General features: G+C 45.3%; 1 protein-coding gene across 2 annotated transcripts; it reads right to left on the reverse strand.

Moving 5' to 3' along the window:
- Nucleotides 1–8143: 8143 nt before the first annotated feature.
- Nucleotides 8144–22647, reverse strand: LOC110488654 (histamine H2 receptor-like). Of its 2 annotated transcripts, XM_021560966.3 has the most exons (5): nt 22254–22647; nt 12104–13514; nt 9006–9174; nt 8780–8897; nt 8144–8593 (listed from the first exon to the last, which is right to left on the reverse strand). In XM_021560966.3, the coding sequence occupies exons 2-4, from the start codon at nt 13086–13088 to the stop codon at nt 8888–8890; spliced, it is 1164 nt and encodes a 387-aa protein (XP_021416641.2). In that variant the 5' UTR covers nt 13089–13514; nt 22254–22647; the 3' UTR covers nt 8144–8593; nt 8780–8887. The 2 variants fall into 2 exon arrangements, with proteins under 2 accessions (XP_021416641.2, XP_090054356.1); XM_090198230.1 differs by lacking the exons at nt 8144–8593; nt 8780–8897; nt 9006–9174 and having other exon boundaries at nt 11833–13514.
- Between the last annotated feature and the right edge of the window lie 686 nt (nt 22648–23333).

Genomic DNA, 23333 nt, shown 5'->3' on the forward strand with positions numbered 1-23333 from the left:
GCCTCTCTCGTCTTTTTAAGTGGGAGAACTTGCACAATTAGTGGCTGACTAAATACTTTTTTGCCCCACTGTATGTCATTTTACGGATTAGAGGAATCTTTTTTAATACCACTGTAATGGCTTTCTTCGGGTGAAGGAGGGTCGGACCAAAATGCGGCGTGTAGATTGCGATCCATGTTTATTCAACAATGATGAAACATGAACTGTACAAAAACAATAAACGTAATGTGAAAACCAAAACAGCCTAAACTGGTGCAAACTAACACAAGACAGTTACAAGGACACTAAGGACAATCACCCACAAAACACTCAAAGAATATGGCTGCCTAAATATGGTTCCCAATCAGAGACAACGATAAACACCTGCCTCTGATTGAGAACCACTTCAGACAGCCATAGACTTAACTAGAACACCCCACTAAGCTACAATCCCAATACCAACACACCACATACAAAAACCCATGCCACACCCTGGCCTGACCAAATAACTGAAGATGAACACAAAATACTTAGACCAGGGCGTGACAGACTAACACAAGACAGTTACAAGGACACTAAGGACAATCACCCACAAAACACTCAAAGAATATGGCTGCCTAAATATGGTTCCCAATCAGAGACAACGATAAACACCTGCCTCTGATTGAGAACCACTTCAGACAGCCATAGACTTAACTAGAACACCCCACTAAGCTACAATCCCAATACCAACACACCACATACAAAAACCCATGCCACACCCTGGCCTGACCAAATAACTGAAGATAAACACAAAATACTTAGACCAGGGCGTGACGTGGCCCCCACTCTATCAATGTCTTAGTCCCTCCTCCTCGCGTCCTAGAATAGTCCACCCTCGCCGCCGACCATGGCCTAGTAGTCCTCACCCAGAATCCCACTGGACTGAGGGGCAGCTCGGGACTGAGGGGCAGCTCGGGACTGAGGGGAAGCTCGGGACTGAGGGGAAGCTCAGCACTGAGGGGAAGCCCAGCACTGAGGGGAAGCCCAGCACTGAGGGGAAGCCCAGCACTGAGGGGAAGCCCAGCACTGAGGGGAAGCCCAGCACTGAGGGGAAGCCCAGCACTGAGAGGAAGCTCAGCACTGAGAGGAAGCTCAGGCAGGTAGTTGGATCCTGCAGATCCTGGCTGGCTAGTGGTTCTGGCAGATCCTGGCTGACTGGCGGATCTGGAAGAGTCTGGTTGACTGGCAGATCTGGAAGAGTCTGGCTGACTGGCAGATCTGGAAGAGTCTGGCTGACTGGCAGATCTGGAAGAGTCTGGCTGACTTGCAGATCCTGGCAGACTGACGGATCTGGCTGCTCCATGCTGACTGGCTGCTCTGGCTGCTCCATGCTGACTGGCTGCTCCATGCTGATTGGCGGCTCTGGCTGCTCCATGCTGACTGGCGGCCCTGGCTGCTCCATGCTGACTGGCGGCCCTGGCTGCTCCATGCTGACTGGCGGCTCTGGCTGCTCCATGCTGACTGGCGGCCCTGGCTGCTCCATGCTGACTGGCGGCCCTGGCTGCTCCATGCTGACTGGCGGCTCTGGCTGCTCCATGCTGACTGGTGGCCCTGGCTGCTCCATGCTGACTGGCGGCCCTGGCTGCTCCATGCAGACTGGCGGCTCTGGCGGCTCCTTGCAGACTGGCGGCTCTGGCGGCTCCTTGCAGACTGGCGGCTCTGGCGGCTCCTTGCAGACTGGCGGCTCTGGCGGCTCCTTGCAGACTGGCGGCTCTGGCGGCTCCTTGCAGACTGGCGGCTCTGGCGGCTCCTTGCAGACTGGCGGCTCTGGCGGCTCCTTGCAGACTGCCGGCTCTGGCGGCTCCTTGCAGACTGGCGGCTCTGGCGGCTCCTTGCAGACTGGCGGCTCTGGCGGCTCCTTGCAGACTGGCGGCTCTGGCGGCTCCTTGCAGACTGGCAGCTCCTTACAGACTGGCAGCTCCTTGCAGACTGGCAGCTCTATGCAGACTGGAGACTCCGGCAGCGCTGTAGAGACGGAAGGCTCTGGCAGCGCTAAACAGACGGGAGACTCCGGCAGCGCTGGAGAGGAGGAAGGCTCCAACTGCGCTGAACAGGCGGGAGACTCCGGCAGCGCTGTAGAGGCGGAAGGCTCTGGCAGCGCTAGATAGGCGGGAGACTCCGACAGCGCTGGAGAGGAGGAAGGCTCTGATAGCGCTGGACAGGCGAGGCGCACTGTAGGCCTGATGCGTGGTGCTGGCACTGGTGGTACTGGGCCGAGAACACGCACAGGAAGCCTGGTGCGGTGAGCTGCCACCGGAGGGCTGGTGCGTGGAGGTGGTACTGGGTAGACCGGACCGTGCAGGCGCACTGGAGCTCTTGAGCACGTAGCCTGCCCAACCTTACCTGGTTGAATGCTCTCGGTCGCCCTGCCAGTGCAGCGAGGTGGAATAGCCCGCACTGGGCTATGCAGGCGAACCGGAGACACCGAGCGCAAGGCTGGTGCCATGTAAGCCGGCCCAAGGAGACACACTGGAGACCAGATGCGTAGAGCCGGCTTCATGGCACTTGGCTCGATGCTCACTCTAGCCCGGCCGATACGCGGAGCTGGAATGTACCACACCGGGCTATGCACCTGCACTGGAGACACCGTGCGCACCACAGCATAACACGGTGCCTGCCCGGTCTCTCTAGCCCCCCGGTAAGCACAGGGAGTTTGCGCAGGTCTCCTACCTGGCGTAGCCATACTCCCTGTGAGCCCCCCCCCCCCAATACATTTTTGGGGCTGACTCTCGGGCTTCCGTCCGCGCCGCCGTGCTTGCTTCGCCAACTCCATTCTCCGATAACCTTCCGCGCACTGCTCCATCGAATCACAGGCGGGCTCCGGCACTCTCCCTGGGTCGACCGCCCACCTATCTATCTCCTCCCAAGTAGTATAGTCCATACTCTTGCTGTCCATAACGTCCTCCCATGTCCATTCCTCCTTTCGCTGCTGTTGCCCGTTACCACGCCGCTTGGTCCTGTTGTGGTGGGTGATTCTGTAACGGCTTTCTTCGGGTGAAGGAGGGTCAGACCAAAATGCGGCGTGTAGATTGCGATCCATGTTTATTCAACAATGATGAAACATGAACTGTACAAAAACAATAAACGTAATGTGAAAACCAAAACAGCCTAAACTGGTGCAAACTAACACAAGACAGTTACAAGGACACTAAGGACAATCACCCACAAAACACTCAAAGAATATGGCTGCCTAAATATGGTTCCCAATCAGAGACAACGATAAACACCTGCCTCTGATTGAGAACCACTTCAGACAGCCATAGACTTAACTAGAACACCCCACTAAGCTACAATCCCAATACCAACACACCACATACAAAAACCCATGCCACACCCTGGCCTGACCAAATAAATGAAGATAAACACAAAATACTTCGACCAGGGCGTGACAACCACACAAATGACTGAAATCACAGAGAGATAGGCCTATGTGCTCATCTATTCATATTTCTCCAATGTCAAATCGGCGTGTCTTGTTTGCAATGAAGCGGTCCCTGTTTGCAAATAACAAAATCTGAGACATCATTAGGAATCTGAGCATGGTCATTTCAAAAGATAGGCCTACCTTTCCACCTCAGACAGAGTAAGCCTACCAATGCAGAAAAAAACGTACACTTTAATTAACTACTGGCTACTTTTCTTCTGTGGCTTAACCCAACAAGAGAAGGTCACAAGTGTTTCCCTAAAAGCTGTCTGGGTTTAAACATCTTCTATTGTACAGAAAGTGAATAGCTTAATCTATTGACAGTGAGAGAATTAGATTACTTCCCAAGCCAAGTCATGTTTTTGTCTCCTCGGCTATAGAACATTGTAGCTCAGCCTCTGAATGCCAAAGAAATGAAACAGTGATATTCTCATATGCACTGGAGTCACAACAGCTTGTTTTTAGCATAAAGCATTGCGGACCGAAGCGCTGTTATAAATCACTTTATATTTTTCGGATCCGTTTTATTTTCTTAAAAAGCTTAAGCTAACAAGGGGTAGGTAGGTCTGTGCAGGTCTATGGCATACCCTCTAATACTCCCACAATTCCAGTCTTGGTTTTCACTTACCTTCACGGAGGTAGGCTATATAAAGAGTGCATGGTGGGTAGAGGAATTGACCGACAAAATCTATAGATGTAGCAGCCTATAGTCTAATTTTGTCTGTCAAACAGGTAGGCCTACCTTATGTGCTTAAATAGGAAGAAATAGGCTCCAACACAAAGCCCTCCTGTTGTTCGTAAAGTCTAAAATAAAGACGGTTGAAATGCCTTCTCAGCACCACAAATGCTTCTTCAAGTTTCAGCACCACAATGTATGTTACTCAAATCTGCCTTTTTGTGAGGTAGAGGTCGACCGATTATGATTTTTCAACGCCGATACCGATACAATTATTGGAGGACCAAAAAAAGCCGATACGATTAATCGGCCTATTTTTATTTGTTTATTTGTAACAATGACAATTACAACAATACTGAATGAACACTTTTATTTTAACATAGTATAATACATCAATCAAATCAATTTAGCCTCAAATAAATAATGAAACATGTTCAATTTGGTTTAAATAATGCAAAAACAAAAGAACAGAAGAAAGTAAAAGTACAATATGTGCCATATAAAAAAGCTTACGTTTAAGTTCCTTGCTCAGAACATTAGAACATATGAAAGCTGGTGGTTCCTTTTAACATGAGTCTTCAATATTCCCAGGTAAGAAGTTTTAGGTTGAGGTTGTTATAGGAATTATAGGACTATTTCTCTCTATACCATTTGTATTTCATATACCTTTGACTATTGGATGTTCTTATAGGCACTTTAGTATTGCCAGTGTAACAGTATAGCTTCCGTCCCTTCCCTCACCCTTACCTGGGCTCAAACCAGGAACACATCGACAACAGCCACCCTCGAAGCAGGATTACCAATGCAGAGCAAGGGGAACAACTACTCCAAGTCTCAGAGCGAGTGACGTTTGTAACGCTATTAGCGCGCACCCCGCTAACTAGCTAGCCATTTCACATCGGTTACACCAGCCTAATCTCGGGAGTTGATAGGCTTGAAGTCATAAACAGCTCAATGCTTGAAGCATTGTGAAGAGCTGCTGGCAAAACGCGCAAAAGTGCTGTTTGAATGAATGCTTACGAGCCTGCTGGTGCCTACCATCGCTCAGTCAGACTGCTCTATCAAATATCAAATCATAGACTTAATTATAACATAATAACACACAGAAATACGAGCCTTAGGTCATTAATATGGTCAAATCCGGAAGCGATCATTTCGAAAATAAAACGTTTATTCTTTCAGTGAAATACGGAACCGTTCCGTATTTTATCTAACGGGTGGCATCCATAAGTCTAAATATTCCTGTTACATTGCACAACTTTCAATGTTATGTCATAAATACGTAAAATTCTGGCAAATTAGTTCGCAACGAGCCAGGCAGCCCAAACTGTTGCATATACCCTGACTCTGTGTGCAATGAACGCAAGAGAAGTGACACAATTTCCCTAGTTTAATATTGCCTGCTAACATGAATTTCTTTTAACTAAAAATGCAGATTTAAACATATATACTTCTGTGTATTGATTTTAAGAAAGGCATTGATTCGTTCAACGATTGTGCTTTTTTCGCAAATGCGCTTTTGTTAAATCATCCCCCGTTTGGCGAAGTTGGCTGTCTTTGTTAGGAAGAAATAGTCTTCACACAGTTCGCAATGAGCCAGGCGGCCCAAACTGCTGCATATACCCTGACTCTGTTGCACAGAACGCAAGAGAAGTGACACAATTTCCCTAGTTAAAATAAATTCCTGTTAGCAGGCAATATTAACTAAATATGCAGGTTTAAAAATATATACTTGTTTTAAGAAAGGCGTTGATGTTTATGGGTAGGTACACATTGGTGCAACGACAGTGCTTTTTTCAAGAATGCGCTTGTTAAATCACCCGTTTGGCGAAGTAGGCTATGATTCAATGATAAATTAACAGGCACCGCATTGATTATATGCAACGCAGGACAAGTTAGATAAACTAGTAATATCATCAACCATGTGTAGTTAACTAGTGATTAAGTTAAGATTGATAGTTTTTTATAAGATACGTTTAATGCTAGCTAGCACCTTACCTTGGCTTCTTGCTGCACTCGCATAACAGGTAGTCAGCCTGCCACGCAGTTTCCTCGTGGAGTGCAATGTAATCGGCCATGATCGGTGTCCTAAAATACCGATTACCGATTGTTATGAAAACTTGAAATCGGCCCTAATTAATCGACAATTCCGATTAATCGGTTAAACTCTATTGTGAGGTCAATAACGCTGATAAATAATCCTACATCATGGGCAAGAAACACACATCGATATATAGCTTTATCAGCAACTCCTTCTAAAAAACTGAGACATATTAACATTTCATCATTTACAAATGACATAACCCTCCCCTGGACTAGATGTAAAAATACTATACCCTCCTCTTTAAGACTTCTGAGTGGCGCAGCGGTCCCTGGTTTGAATCCAGGCTTCAATCCATCTCTTACTCAAATCCTAATGAGGTGTACCTTACAACTCAAGTTCCGGTGTTGAAACTTGTAAACAAGGCTGCATGGGATTTCTGTTAATGCAACTCCATGAACATTGGCAATGGTCACTTTAGGTGTAATGCCGGAAGCCACTTGTGGATTTGACAGCTCTAAAGCAGTTCCACCTTTGACACACCAAAACAACGGCTATGCGGATGTTGGCTAAAGCGGATCTGATTGAATGAAGCCCTAAAACCCAAACTGACCTCCATATTGTAGTTGAGAACAGGCACTCGTATCTGCCCATTCCCCTCACTTACCTCTATATCAGTAGGCATTCTTTAGACATGATTCATGTGCTTTGTCGACTCGACGGCTGGATTGTGGAAATGGAGAACACTGATTGTAGCCTGCTGTGGTTAGAAATGAGATGACAAATATCAGATTCCAAGACAATTTCTGCCTCATCAGAATGTTTGTAGACACATCTCACTCACAAGTCTCCTCCTTGGGACAGTCATTAAGGTTGATAGAGCGCCCGGTTTCTGTCCTTGAGTTTTGTAGGCCTGACATTGATTTTAGTTTTAGTTATCGTATATTTCTACAGACTGGGCGAGGGGGAGGGGGGGTAATTTTGGTTGAATTTTCAATATTACTTAGTTTATCCTAATCAATAATGGTCTATTTTATTTTGGGTAGATGTTTGCTATGTAAAATTATCCTTACTGTATAGCTGTCTCTGTAGACCTAGCTATGAGGTTAGCACTAGCCTACTAGCATTCCCGCTAATTCTTAAACAGTGTATTTCTTAAAGGTATTTCAGTGCCAGCTCAATGCTGCTTCTGTAAGCGACAGGAGGTTATTGTGTGCAGACCGGTGTGGCGGTAGGCCACGGATGGTTTCTTGGAACTGATGGCTTTTATGGTTGTCTGTAGATGGAGTACAACTCCATCGAGTTGTCGCGTCGGGGACAACTGTAGCATTTGAGCTTTTCCTAACCTTATTCCAGTTCTCCTAACCTGCTATTTTAATTTTCCTAACCTGCTGCGTTAGTTCTCATAACCTGCTGCGCAAAGTCACTTCCATCTAGCCACAATCGTATAAGCCATCAGTTGTGAGAAACCATTAGTACCAGCACACCGGCAGGTTGGGCCTAAGCGACTGGCTGTTGATGTGTGCAGACCAGCAATATGCCACATTTCTTTACAAACTAAAAACCTCTGTTAATTTGTCCTAAAAAACAAGTTATGTTCCTTTTTTTTCAAGAACTTTACTTTTATTTTTCATCCTTTTTGTACAAGGTTCTGATTAGGCTACCATGAGAGAGCTCACGAAGCAAATAAATGCTATACTATTATTAGAATCCTTGACTACTGTGGTAAATACCATTGACTGCACCACTCCACCCCCACCATTCAGTACCATCCCTGAAAGTAGGGGATATACCTTCACAACCTTACAAGAACAGAGATGGCACTCTGGTTAGAAATGACAAATATTGGATTCCAAGACTTTCTGGGACATATTTTAGTCCAGTACATGTACACACACATACATGTATAACAACATCATAGAGCACACATATACAGTAGCTGCACAATCATACAATTCCCCATAAAGATGAAACACTGTCAAATAATGTTTTTTTATTTTTCTCTCAGAAGACTGATTATTTTGATATAAATTAAATAATTGCTAAGCGTCTAGTCTCCTTGTCAGGTTGTGGTATCATATTCCATTGATTGGGGGCAAAGTATCTGCTACATTGGAAGCCCTCAGGTTCATACGACTAACAGCAGTGGTTAGAGTCCACTACCAAGCTGGGAAGAGAGTTTTAGTCTTTCTGTCTCTCTGTCCATCCCGTGATATTTCTTTCCAGGTATCAGTGTTCGAGAACAAAGTGACTCGTGGCTTTCCCCAGTCACTGCTCATTGGTTGAAGGGATAGAAATAGACTCTGATAAAACATTTTTGGTTGGAAGTCCTCTGTATCCTTGTTCTGGATTGCGTGTGATATTTTGGATGAGTTCCTTCACATTCGTAGCCTGCTCTCCTTTCTGGAGATGGCCAAATAGTCCCTGTGTCCTGGAGGAGAACATAGAGTAGTGGTTCACTTTTATGAACATTTTATTGGAAAGGAAAAAGACGCAACGTTTTCTCACCGTAAAAAAAACATCTTATGTTATTTGTGTAACTATTACAAGATTGAACTTTTGGCTTTCATCCATGGCCTTCTTATGAACTCATGAATAACTTCAGGGTGTGTCTTACTTGTCAGTGATGTGATTGACCCCTGGGCTAGGTGTGTGGGTCAGGCTGGCTGGGCTCAGCGTACATGACTGGTGGGACACTGAGTCCTCCTCACAGTTAGATGCAGGGTCAGCAGGATCTGACACACAGGACACAGAATGGTATAAGGTATCAACTGTTTAATAATACAAATTATTAAACAGATCATTTTGTGCTTTTTTTTTAGCTCAGTAGTGATTTCCATTACCTGTCGTTGCCGTTGGCGACAGCGGCCCCGTTGCTGTGCTGAGGAGACGGCGTGGCCGTTCCTCTGCTGACTTCCTGTAGCATCATACCTGTCTCACTTGGCCCCGCCCTGCAGGAAGAGGTGTGTCCACACAGCAGATCCACCTCCCCTCCACATACTTTCCCCCCACCTGAGAGGGATACAAGACCAGAAGACAAGAATTGTATATTCTGTCCACGCAGTCTCACCATTGACCGAGTCTGTAATATATTAAATTGATTTTTATTTGGATTTCATGTAATGGACATAGACAAAATAGTCCAAATTGGTGAAGTGAAAAAAAATTACTTGTGCGCCCATACGTATTCACCCCCTTTGCTATGAAACCCCTAAATAAGATCTGGTGCAACCAATTACCTTCAGAAGTCACATAATTAGTTAAATAAAGTCCACTTCTGTGCAATCTAAGTGTCACGTGATCTGTCACATGATCTCAGTATATATACACCTGTTCTGAAAGGCCCCAGAGTCTGCAACACCACTAAGCAAGGGGCACCAACAAGCAAGCGGCACCATGAAGACCAAGGAGCTCTCCAAACAGGTCAGGGACAAAGTTGTGGAGAAGTACAGATCAGGATTGGGTTATATAAAAATATCTTAAACTTTGAACATCCCACGGAGCACCATTAAATCCATTATTAAAAAATGGAAAGAACATGGCACCACAACAAACCTGCCAAGAGAGGGCCGCCCACAAAAACTCATCGACCAGGCAAGGAGGGCATTAATGTGAGAGGCAAGAAAGAGACCAAAGATAACCCTAATGGAGCAGCAAAACTCCACAGCGGAGATTGGAGTCTCTGTCCATAGGACCACTTTAAGCCGTACACACCACAGAGCTGGGCTTTACGGAAGAGTGGTCAGAAAAAAGCCATTGCTTAAAGAAAAGAATAAGCTACCACATTTGGTGTTCACCAAAAGGCACGTGGGAGACTCCCCAAACATATAGAAGAATGTACTCTGGTCAGATGAGACTAAAATTGAGCTTTATGGCCATCAAGGAAAACGCTATGTCTGGTGCAAACCCAACACGTCTCATCAGCCCGAGAACACCATCCCCACTGTGAAGATTGGTGGTGGCAGCATCTTGCTGTGGGGATGTTTTTTTCCAGCAGGACAATGACCCTAAGCATACTGCTAAAGCAACACTCAAGTGGTTTAAGGGGAAACATTTAAATGTCTTGGAATGGCCTAGTCAAAGCTGAGACCTCAATCCAATTGAAAATCTGTGGTATGACTTAAAGATTGCTGTACACCAGCGGAACCCATCCAACTGGAAGGAGCTGGAGCAGTTTTGCCTTGGGCAAGAAACTTGCAGCTGGAATTGCTGCAAAAGGTGTCTCTACAAAGTATTGACTTTGGGTGGGTGAATAGTTATGCACGCTCAAGTTTTCTGTTCTTGTTTATGTCACAATAAAAAATATTTTGCATCTTCAAAGTGGTAGGCATATTATATAAATCAAATGATACAACCCCCCCCACCCCAAAATTAATTTTAATTTCAGGTTGTAAGGCAGCAAAATAGGAAAAATGCCAAGGGGGTGAATACTTTTGCCAGCCACTGTAGCACTCTCGTCGGTAGCCATGGACTTATTTGAAAGTCTGGTCATGGCTCACATCAACACCATCATCCTGGAAACCCTAGACCCACTCCAATTCGTGTACCGCCCCAACAGATCTACAGATGATGCAATCTGAAATACACTCCACACCGCCCTATCCCAACTGGACAAAAGGAACACCTATGTGAGAATGCTGTTCATTGACTACAGCTCATCGTTCAACACCATAGTGCCCACGAAGCTCATCACTAAGCTGGGACTAAACACCCCCCTCTGCAACTGTATCCTGGACTTCCTGGCAGACCACCCCCAGGTGGTAAGGGTAGGCAACAACACATCTGCCATGCTGATCCTCAACACTGGGGTCCCTCAGGGGTGTGTAATTAGTCTCCTCCTGTACTCCCTGTTCACCCATAACTGCGTGGCCAAACAAGACTCCAACACCATCATTAAGTTTGCTTACGACACCGGAGTGGTAGGCCTGATCACTGACAACGATGAGAAAGCCTATAGGGAGGAGGTCAGAGAACTGGCAGTGTAGTGCCAGGACAACAACCTCTCCCTCAATGTGAGCAAGACAAAGGAGCTGATCGTGAACGACAGGAAAAGGCGGGCCGAACAGGCCCCCATTAACATTGACGGGGCTGTGGTGGAGCGGGTAGAGAGTTTAAAACTCCTTGGTGTCCACATCACCAACAAACTATCATGGTCCAAACACACCAAGACAGTCGTGAAGAGGGCACAACAAAACCTTTTCCCCCTCAGGAGACTGAAAAGATTTGGTATGTGTCCCCAGATCCTCAAAAAGTTCTACAGCTGCATCAAGAGCATTCTGACCGGTTGTTTCACCGCCTGGTCTAGCAACTGATCGGCATCTGACCATAAGGTGCTGAAGAGGGTAGTGCGTACTGCCCAGTACATCACTGGGGCAAGCTTCCTGCCATCCAGGACCTATATAATAGGCGATGTCAGAGGAAAGCCCATAAAATTGTCATAGACTCCAGTCTCCTAAGTCATATTACTGTTCTCTCTGCTACCACACTGCAAGCGGAATTGGAGTGCCAAGTCTAGGACCAAACAGCTTCTAACACCAAGACATAAGACTACTGAACAATTAATCAAATGGCCACCGGACTATTTACATTGACCTGAAACCCCCCCCCCCCCCCCCCCCATTTGTTTTGTACACTGCTGCTACTCAGTGTTTATTATCTACTTCACCCCTACCTACATGTACAAAATTACCTCAACTAACTTGTACCTCTGCACACTGACTCGGTACCGGTACCCACTGTATATAGCCTTGTTATTGTTATTTTAAGGGCTTGTAAGTAAGCATTTCACGGTAAGGTCTGCACTTGTATTTGGCGCATGTGACAAATAAAGTTTGATGTGATGTGATTTGATTAGACACCAGAAAAAAAAGGCTTTTGGAGTCATGAGTTATTGTGTATGTTCCTTCCCAGTGTATGTTGTCTTTTCCCTTGTTCCTTTTACCTGTCATGAATGTGTTGGGGTATGGTGGCCGGCCCCTCCCCCTGCCGTAGCCGTAGTAACCACAGCGCAGCAGGCGTGCGTAGGCGGACCTAAAGTCTCTGTTTAGGGCAGCGTAGAGCAAAGGGTTCAGAGCTGAGTTGATGTACCCCAGCCACTGCACCACGGGGTAGGCTGCTGGGTAGTTCTGCTTCTTCAGACCCATAATGGTAAACAGGGTGAAGTAGGGCAGCCAGCACACCACGAAGACCCCGATCACTGCTGCTAGAGTCACTGTGGCTTTGTGTTCCCGTAGAGCCACCGCTGTTACTGAGGTGAGTTGACGAGGGGCTGACGAGGAGCTGTTGTTGTTGTTAAGTCTGGGGCGCGCGTGGATGATGCGCCTGGCCTGCGCCCGAGCGATGCGAAGAATACGGTGGTAGGTCCAGCACATGATCAGCAGGGGGAGGTAGAAGGTTAAGGAGGAGTCCACGACAGCGTACGATGGGTTCAGCTCAAAGTTACACTCTGTCATGTTGTCCCCCTGGCCGCGATTCTGCACGTTGCCGTCCACCGTGTTCCATCCCAGGTGGATTGGCAGGAATGACACTGCTAGCGACACTGCCCACACCAACGCCATAGCAAAGGCAACTCGCCTCGGCAACACCAGTGAGGAGTATCTAAGGGGCGCGGTCACGGCCAGGTAGCGGTCCAGGCTAATGGCCAGTAGCGTGAGGATGGAGGCGGTGCACAACATAACATCCAATGAGATGTAGATGTTGCAGATGGTCGGCCCCAGAGGCCAATCGCTGAGCTGGAGGAGGGCGGAGAAAGGCAGGACAAGCATGCCAAGCAGCAGGTCAGTGATGGCGAGGGAGACGATGAAACAGTTGGTGAGGCAGCGGAGACGTCGTGTGGCGCAGACGGCCAGACAAACCAGGACGTTACCACACACTGTCAGCAGGATGAGCAGGGACAGGAAAACACCGAGTATCACCATAGACAGCATCCTCACTGGAGTCCCAGTCCCAACCCTAACCCCTCCCTTACACCCAGTCCCAACCCTAACCCCTGCCCTACAACAACTCAGTCCGGACTAGTGGATAAATCCTTTAGAGAAGCTTCATCTGGGTGTGGCTGTATCCATACTGATGTACGTGGATGGAGATTCATCTGTGTGTTTGAGCTATTTTCCTTGGTATGTTTGTGTATATTTGATATATATATATATGTATATGTCCAATTGCATTGGTTTCTGGATGGAGAGGTCAGTGTATCACAGGTCCTCTGAGTGAAGGGGCGATGAGGAGTCCGATGGTTGGTCCAGCATGTGACGATGGGCTGTAGAACACCGCCCTCTGTTGGTGACTGGTCCACACTGCTCCATGTTATCCATATCACTCAGCTTTCTTTCGCATTCAGGTCACAACTTCATCTAAAAACCACAGAGCAACAGAAAGTCAGACAGCCCCAAAAACAAAGTAACATGGCCGCTATACTGCAAGGAGATACTTTACCGAGCTACTTACAAGTGCAAGTACTTCCACTATCAGAAAATAGGAAGCAAATTTAAGCAAATGGCAGCAGACGAATATTGCTCACTTACTAAGCTATCAAGATTAGTGAGATGGAAAATGAGGGCAGCAGTTACACATGTCTAGTGGTGGAATATTCAATAAGAGAGACTGATAAGATAACCTGTGTGTGTGTGTGTGTGTGCGTGTGTCTGTGAATGTACGTCAGTAAGTCGCAAGGGGTGTTTGCTCTCCCTCCCTCTTCTGCTTAAATGGACATTTGGGACATGCTCCAGGTTTGGAATGTAGAAGTCTAATCACTTAAACAGTATATCATTTACTACCACATGGCTAGAGTGGTAGAGGGGTTGGGGGAGGGATAGAAATGGGGGGGGGGGCAAGGTTGGTGGAGAGGGTAGAGAGGAGGGTGGAGCGAGAGAGAAAGGGGAGAGATAAGAAAATATGAAGAAATAGGAAGAAAGACAAAAAGATATGAAGAGATTGTTTGCCTTGACTCTGACCACATATGGAAAGGCACCAAATTGAAGACTCATCTCTTCAGACAGACTTATTTCTCAGATCCCCCAAACACACACGCATTCTCACCATAACATATACCTCTACCAATCACACACACACACACACACACACACACACACACACACACACACACACACACACACACACACACACACACACACACACACACACACACACACACACACACACACACACACTCTGCTCTCTCTCAGATTCATCCACTCTATGTTTTACTGGAGGACTCTTGGCAAAGCTTCTTTCCAATAGTGTATGTCCATATCTGGGCAGCCCCCAATGTCTATTGCTGTCCTGACAGACCCCCACGACAGACTGCCTTCCCACAGACAAGGCACAAAGGGGTGTGTCTGTATGTCTGTTTGACTCACAGTCTGTGAGAAAGCATACAGCGCCTTCAGAAAGTATTCAGACTCCTTGGATTTTTCCACATTTTGTTACGTTACAGCCTTATTCTGAAATGGATTAAATAAAAAAAATCCTCAGCAATCTACACACAATACTTCATAATGACAAAGCGAAGGCAGTTTTCTTTAAGAATTTTTTTACCATATTTACATAAGTATTCAGACCCTTTGCTATGAGACTCAGAATTGAGCTCAGGTGCATCCTGTTTCCATTGATCATCCTTGAGATGTTTCTACAACTTGATTGGAGTCCACCTGGGGGAAATTCAATTGATTGGACTTGATTTGGAATGGCACACACGTGTCTATATAAGGTCCTACAGTTGGCAATACATGTCAGAGCAAAAACCAAGCCATGAGGTAGAATGAATTGTCATTAGAGCTCTAAGACAGGATTGTGTTGAGGCACAGATCTGGGGAAGGGTGCCCAAAATAATTCTGCAGCATTGAAGGTCCCCAAGAACGCAGTGGCCTCCATCATTCTTAAATGGAAGAAGTTTGGAACCACCAAGACTCTTCCTAGAGCTGGCCGCCCGGCCAAACTGAGCAATCTGAGGAGAAGGGCCTTGATCAGGGAGGTGACCAAGAAACTGATGGTCACTCTCACAGAGCTCTAGAGTTCCTCTGTGGAGATGGGAGAACCTTCCAGAAGGACAACCATCTCTGCAGCACTTCACAAATCAGGCCTTTATTGTAGAGTGGCCGGACAGAAGCCACTCCTCAGTAAAAGGCACATGACAGCCCGCTTTGAGTTTGCCAAAAGGCACCTAAAGACTATCAGACCATGAGAACAAGATTCTCTGATCTGATGAAACCAAGATTGGAGGAAACCTGGCACCATCCCTACGTGAAATCATGGTGGTGGCAGCATCATGCTGTGGGGATGTTTTTCAGCGGCAGGGACTTGGAGACTAGTCAGGCTCGAGGCAAAGATGAACGGAGCAAAGTACAGAGAGATCGTTAATGAAAACCTGCTCCAGAGAGCTCAGGACCTCAGACTGGGGCGAAGTTTCACCTTCCAACAGGACAACAACCCTAAGCACACAGCCAAGACAATGCAGGAGTGGCTTTGGGACAAGTCTTTGAATGTCCTTGAGTTGCCCAGCCAGAATCCGGACTTGAACACGATCAAACATCTCTGGAGAGGCCTGAAAATATCTGTGCAGCAAATCTCACCATCCAACCTGACCGAGCTTGAGAGGATCTGCAGAGAAGATTGGGAGAAACTCCCCAAATACAGCTGTGCCAAGCTTGTAGCATCATATGCAAGAAGACTTGAGGCTGTAATCGCTACCAAAGGTGCTTCAACAAAGTACGGGTAAAGGGTCTGAACACTTATGTAAAAGTGATATTTCAGTTGTTTTATTTGTAATAAATTAATAATACATAATAAAATAACATATTATTAATAATAAAAAGCAGTTTTTGCTTTGTCATTATAGGGTATTGTGTGTAGATTGATGAAAAAAACAACATTTCATGCATTTTAGAATAAGGCTGTAACCTCAGAAAATGTGGAAAAAGTCAAGTGGTCTGAATCCTTTCCGTAGTCACTGTATATCTGAGATACTGTACCTACTGCATCCCTCATCCTCCACATACAGAAAACCCTCGTTCTGCCAGTCACATTCTGTTAAAGGTCCCCAAAGAACACACGTCCCTGTCGCTCCTCTTTTCAGTTCGCTGCAGCTAGCGACTGGAACGAGCTGCAACAAACACTCAAACTGGACAGTTTTATCTTCATCTTTTTCTTCAAAGACTCAATAATGGACATTCTTACTGGCAGTTGTGGCTGCTTCACGTGATGTATTGTTGTGTCTACCTTCTTGCCTTTGTGCTGTTGTCTGTGCCCAGTCATGTTTGTACCATGATTTGTGCTGCTACCATGTTGTGCTGCTGCCATGTTGTGTTGCTACCATGTTGTTGTCATGTGGTGTTGCTACCCTGCTGTGTTGTCATGTGTTTCTGCCTTACTATGTTGTTGTCTTAGGTCTCTCGTAATGTAGTGTTATGGTGTCTCTCTTGTCGTGATGTGTGTTTAGTTCTATATTTTTATTTTTAATCCCAGCCCCCGTCCGCGCAGGAGGCCTTTTGCCATTTGGTAGGCTGTCACTGTAAATACGAATTTGTTCTTAACTGACTTGCCTAGTTAAATAAAGTGTCATTAAAATAAATGAATACAAATACATATTCAGTACATCTGTGTGTTCAAAGAACTATTGTGTTCACGTTTCTCTATGTGTATTTCTGAATTGATTTGACTTCGGTATCTTATCAGTGTGTGTTGGAATTTGAGAGAGAAAGTGTATGATATGATTGTCTAAAATATGAACACAACACCTCAATACAATGTAGAACCAGGAACAGATATAGCCCTTGGTTCACTCCCAACCTGACTGCCCTTGACCAGCACAAAACATCCTGTGGCGTTCTGCATTCGCATTGAATAGCCCCCGCGATATGCAACTTTTCAGGGAAGTTGGGAACCAATATACACAGGCAGTTAGGAAAGCAAAGGCTAGCTTTTTCAAACAGAAATTTGCATCCTGTAGCACAAACTCTAAAATGTTCTGGGACACTGTAAAGTCCATGGAGAATAAGAGCACCTCCTCCCAGCTGCCCACTGCACTGAGGCTAGGAAACACTGTCACCACCGATAAATCCACTATAATTGAGAATTTCAATAAGCATTTTTCTACGGCTGGCCATGCTTTCCACCTGGCTACCCCTAACCTGGTCAACAGCCCTGCAACCCCCACAGCAACTTGCCCAAGCCTCTTCCATTTCTCCTTCACCCAAATCCAGATAGCTGATGTTCTGAAAGAGCTGCAAAATCTGGACCCCTACTAATCAGCCGGGCTAGACAATCTGGACCCTCCCTTTCTAAAATTATCCGTTGCAATTGTTGCAACCCCTATTACTAGCCTGTTCAACCTCCATTTCGCATTGTCTGAGATCCCCAAAGATTGAAAAGCTGCCGTGGTCATCCCTCTCTTCAAAGGAGGAAACACTCTAGACACAAACTGTTACAGACCTATATCTATCCTACCCTGCCTATCTAAGGTCTTCGAAAGCCAAGTTAACAAACAGATCACTGACCATTTCGAATCCCACTGTACCTTCTCCGCTATGCAATCTGGTTTTCGAGCTGGTCATGGGTGCACCTCAGCCACGCTCAAGGTCCTAAACGATATCATAACCGCCATCGATAAGAGACAATACTGTGCAGCTGTATTCATCGACCTGGCCAAGGCTTTTGCCTCTGTCAATCAGCACATTCTTATCAGCAGACACAACAGCCTTGGTTTCTCAAATTACTTCCTCGCCTGGTTCACCAACGACTTCTATAGACAGAGTTCAGTGTGTCAAATTGGAGGGCCTGTTGTCCGGACCGCTGGCAGTCTCTATGGGGGTGCCACAGGGTTCAATTCTCGGGCCGACTCTCTTCTCTGTAAACATCAATGATGTCGCTCTTGCTGCTGGTGATTATCTGATCCACCTCTAAGCAGACGACACCATTCTGTATACTTCTGGCCCTTCTTTGGGCACTGTGCTAACTAACCTCCAGACGAGCTTCAATGCCATTACAACTCTCCTTCCGTGGCCTCCAACTGCTCTTCAATGCAAGTAAAACTAAATGCATGCTCTTCAACCGATCTCTGCCCGCACCTGCTCGCCCGCCCAGCATCACTAATCTGGACGGCTCTGACTTAGAATACGTGGACAACTACAAATACCTAGGTGTCTGGTTAGACTGGAAACTCTCCTTCCAGACTCACATTAAGCATCTCCAATCCAAAATTAAATCTAGAATTGGCTTCCTATTTCGCAACAAAGCATCCTTCACTCATGCTGACAAACATACCCTCGTAAATCTGACTATCCTACTGATCCTTGACTTTGGCGATGTCATTTACAAAATAGCCTCCAACACTCTACTCAGCAAATTGGATGCAGTCTATCACAGTGCCATCCGTTTTGTCACCAAAGCCCCATATACTACCCACCACTGCAACCTGTATGCTCTCGTTGGCTGGCCCTCGCTTCATACTCGTCGCCAAACCCACTGGCTCCAGGTCATCTATAGGTCTTTGCTAGGTAAAGCCCCGCCTTATCTCAGCTCACTGGTCAGCATAGCAGCACCCACCCATAGCAAGCGCTCCAGCAGGTATATTTCACCCCCAAAGCCAATTCCTCCTTTGGCCGCCTTTCCTTCCAGTTATCTGCTGCCAATGACTGGAACGAATTGCAAAAATCACTGAAGCTGGAGACTCATATCTCCCTCTCTAAATTTAAGCACCAGCTGTCAGAGCAGCTCACCTGTACATAGCCCATCTGTAAATAGCCCATCTAACCACCTCATCCCCATACTGTTATTTTTTTTCTTCTCCTTTGCACCCCAGTATCTCTACTTGCACGTTCATCTTCTGCACATCGATCACTCCAGTGTTTAATTGCTAAATTGTAATTATTTCGCCACTATGGCCTATTTATTGCCTTACCTCACTTATCTTACCTCCTTTGAACACACTGTGTATAGACCTTTCTATTGTGTTATTGACTGTATGTTTGTTTATTCCCAGTGTAACTCTGTGTTGTTGTTTGTGTCGCACTGCTTTGCTTTATCTTGGCCAGGTCGCAGTTGTAAATGAGAACTTGTTCTCAACTGGCCTACCTGGTTAAATAAAGGTTAAATACATTTTTAAAAAGAACGTGATACGGCCAGTCGGACACGCAATGGTTGCGCTCAAGTAAGTTGACCCACAATGGCTGACGTCATTGACACATATTGTTAGTCAGAGCTATAGTAGTAAGACACAAAATGGCTACTCTCTGTGATACACATTGGATCAGTCACACCTGCGGTAGTGTACATCCTGTCTGTGGCGGATTGCAACTTTGAGGAGAATGTCAGACTTGTATATACAATTGAAGTCGGAAGTTTACATACACCTTAGCCAAATACATTTAAACTCAGTTTTTCACAATTCCTGACATTCAATCCTAGTAAAAATTCCCTGTCGTAGGTCAGTTAGGATCACCACTTTATATTAAGAATGTGAAATGTCAGAATAATAGTAGAGAGAATGATTTATTTCAGCTTTTATTTTCTTCATCACATTCCCAGTAGGTCAGAAGTTTACATGCAATCAATTCGTATTTGGTAGCATTGCCTTTAACTTGGGTCAAATGTTTCAGGGAGGCTTCCACAAGCTGATGTCTTGAGATGTTACTTCAATATATCCACATAATTTTACTCCCTCATGATACCATCTATTTTTATGAAGTGCACCAGTCCCTCCTGCAGCAAAGCACCCCCACAACATGATGCTGCCACCCCCATGCTTCACGGTTGGGATGGTGTTCTTCGGCTTGCTAGCCTCCCCCTTTTTCTTCCAAACATAACTATCGTCATTATAGCCAAACAGTTCTATTTTTGTTTTATCAGACCAGAGGACATTTCTCCAAAAAGTACGATCTTGGTCCCCATGTGCAGTTGCAAACTGTTGTCTGGCTTTTTTATGGCGGTTTTGGAGCAGTGGCTTCTTCCTTGTTGAGCTGCCTTTCAGGTTATGTCGATAAATAGGACTAATTTAACTGTGGATATAGATACTTTTGTACCGGTTTCCTTCAGCATCTTCACAAGGTCCTTTGCTGTTGTTCTGGGATTGATTTGCACTTTTCGCACCAAAGTACATTCATCTAGGAGACAGAACGCGTCTCCTTCCTGAGCGGTATGACGGCTGTGTGGTCCCATGGTGTTTATACTTGTGTATTATTGTTTGTACAGATGAATGTGGTACCTTCAGGCATTTGCAAATTGCTCCCAAGGATGAACCAGTTGTGAGTTGTGGAGGTCTACAATTTTTTTTCTGAGGTATTGGCTGATTTCTTTTGATTTTCCCATGATGTCAAGCAAAGAGGCACTGAGTTTGAAGGTAGACCTTGAAATACATCCACAGTTACACCTCCAATTGACCCAAATGATGTCAATTAGCCTATCAGAAGCTTCTAAGGCCATGACATCACTTTCTGGAATTTTCCAAGCTGTTTAAAGGCACAGTCAACTTAGTGTATGTAAACTTCTGAGCCACTGGAATTGTGATACTGTGGATTATAAGTGAAATAATCTGTCTGTAAACAATTGTTGGAAAAATTACTTGTGTCATGCACAAAGTAGATGTCCTAACCGACTTGCCAAATCTATAGTTTGTTAACAAGAAATTTGTGGAGTTGTTGAAAAACTAGTTTTAATGACTCCAATAAATGTAAACTTCCGACTTCAACTGCATGTTCGAATACCAATTGTTGTTGTGTCATACAGAGATGAGTTGACGTGTTATTGTTAGATAGCCTTGGTCATTGTCCCAAATTACACCCTATTCCCTACACAGTGCACTACTTTTGACCAGAGCCCTTTAGGAACCCTATGGGCCCTAGTCAAAAGTGGTGTACTATATATGGAATAGGGTGCCATTTGGGACTTAGACAGTATAATGAGACAGTATAATTAGTGTTTAGTATTTTTTTTGGGGGGGAGGGGGGTCTTTGTATACATTGTGACAGGACAAGGATTTATGCTAAGTGGAAGTGACCTCACATGACCTTTTAGATGATCTACATTCCAATTCTCTTGACCTGAGTCTATTTGTGTTATTTCAGGACCATTGAAAGGTGAAAGGACTGGATGGGTTTGAATCAGTAGTTTTAAGGGAAGCAAAGGAACAATTTATCTACCTAACCATCCTGCTAAAGGAAGCCATTCTTGCATAGAAAGTTGGAATCCAGCCAAAGAGTTTCAGCTGTGTTTTTTTCTCTAGAGCTGGGCCTGGAATGACTAATGAGACTTTTTCATTTTTTGACCTTTATTTATCTAGGCAATTCAGTTAAGAACAAGTTTTTATTTACAATGGTATTCTAGGAACAGCAGGTTAACTGCCTTGTTCAGGGGCAGAACAACAGATTTTTACCTAGTCAGCTCGGGGATTTGATCTAGCAACCTTTCGGTTACTGGCCCAATGCTCTAACCACTAGGTGACCTGCCACCCCAAAGTGCCAAGAGAGTATGATTGGTGAGATGCTTTCAATACCAATTGAACAATTTTGTTAATGTGATCAAACACCTGTGTCTTAACCAGAGATTTGCCTGAGAACCGAGCTGTCAGGTAAGCTGTTTGGAGTGTTTATCCAACTGGATTTAAAAATAAAAAAATGATAACCAGATGTAGTTGTTCCTGTTTCTATTTCAGCCAAATCCCCTCTATTTCTACTGGAATAAAGACACAAACAGATCCGTCGGGTTTCACTCCATAGACAGATCATCCACTCACACTCCCTCATTCTCAGGTCCAGAGAATTGGTGACCTCTGTGCTTGCCATTGTGTTCCCAGTTACGTGCAGGTTACGTGTACACTGTGTAACAACAGCGCATGTGACTGGCTGAGTGAGTTGAAAAGTAATTTTTGGTAGCTTATTAATAAGCTTCAGAACAGATCACCTATTAAATGGGTTTTTGAACTTGGTCAAAAACAGGTCTTAGAAATAAAGTAAAACCTCCTGAGGAGGTTATGTGGTAGAATTTGACCGTTTAATAGGTTAGTATTTTTGTTACCGCCATTAAGTATAGATCTGATGTCACCTGGTACAAATGTACTCACTTGTCACTGACATTGGAATAAGAGAACGTGTAAAACTCACCGCAGTCTCAGTGCTACTCCAACTCCTGTACTGTGTCATCTCTCTCTTCTTTCCTCCTCTCTGCTCTAACGTTACTCGACTCCGTCAGACTGTATGGGAACCAAAGACTCGTTCGTGATGCGGGTGCGCGCATGTGTGTATGACTCATTTTCTCTTGCCCCCCCCCCCCTTGTTCTCTTTCTCTCTACCGTGGTTAAATGTACTTTGGCATTAACTTTAATAGTCTTCCACTCGCATGATAAATACAATTTATAACTTGGTTTCACACCTGTTCACAATGCATGGTAAACAAGCTGTCCTTCAATTAGGGAAACCTTTCAAAACAAGATGCCAGTTAGCATACAGATCTGAATTAGCCACGGACTTTTGTACAAGTCGCCCCCCCATGCTTAGCAAGTTAATTCAATGCTAGCTCTCATGCTATCCTTCTACGTCTCTTTTCTGTCTTCCTCATATACACCATTACACTACTTTTCACAAGAGCTCATCATAGAGTGTCCTTATTTGAGATTTGCCCCGGGACTTTAGAGAGGACTGGAATGTTCTTTAATGAGTCATTTTAAGGAGTCTCAGACAGCTGTTGTGTGTTTTTTACTGGTATTAGAATGGTATTTTTAGCCGAGAACACGCAGATTTCAGATTTGGCAGAGTTGTTCTCTCTGGAATCACTTTTTGCTGATATGGTGTTAAATCTTTTCATGTGGGTCTCTTTTTCTCTGTCTTGCATTCCCTATCAATCGTTTATTGACCTTTTCCCCTCCTCTCGTTTGCTCTATCTGTCTGTGGCTGTTGCTCTCTCTCCCCAACAACTTATTTTCTATCCAAGTGTCTATGCCTCATTTCTCCTGCTTAAATATGGGTTCACCTACAAACACACATCTCTGTCCCTTCATCTCTGTCCCTGACGACCTCTCTCCAGCCCCACCAGACCCCACACACCTGTCAGCTCCACCCTGTTTTCTCCTTGTGAGTCGCAAGGTGTCTACCTCCCTACTGTTATCAGGTCAAGGTGATAACGTATCACAGTGCGCACACACACACACACACACACACACACACACACACAGTTTTGTACAGCTA

The sequence above is a fragment of the Oncorhynchus mykiss genome, chromosome 14, assembly GCF_057628025.1.
Source record: "Oncorhynchus mykiss isolate SJ-2025 chromosome 14, ASM5762802v1, whole genome shotgun sequence".
NCBI lineage: Eukaryota > Metazoa > Chordata > Actinopteri > Salmoniformes > Salmonidae > Oncorhynchus > Oncorhynchus mykiss.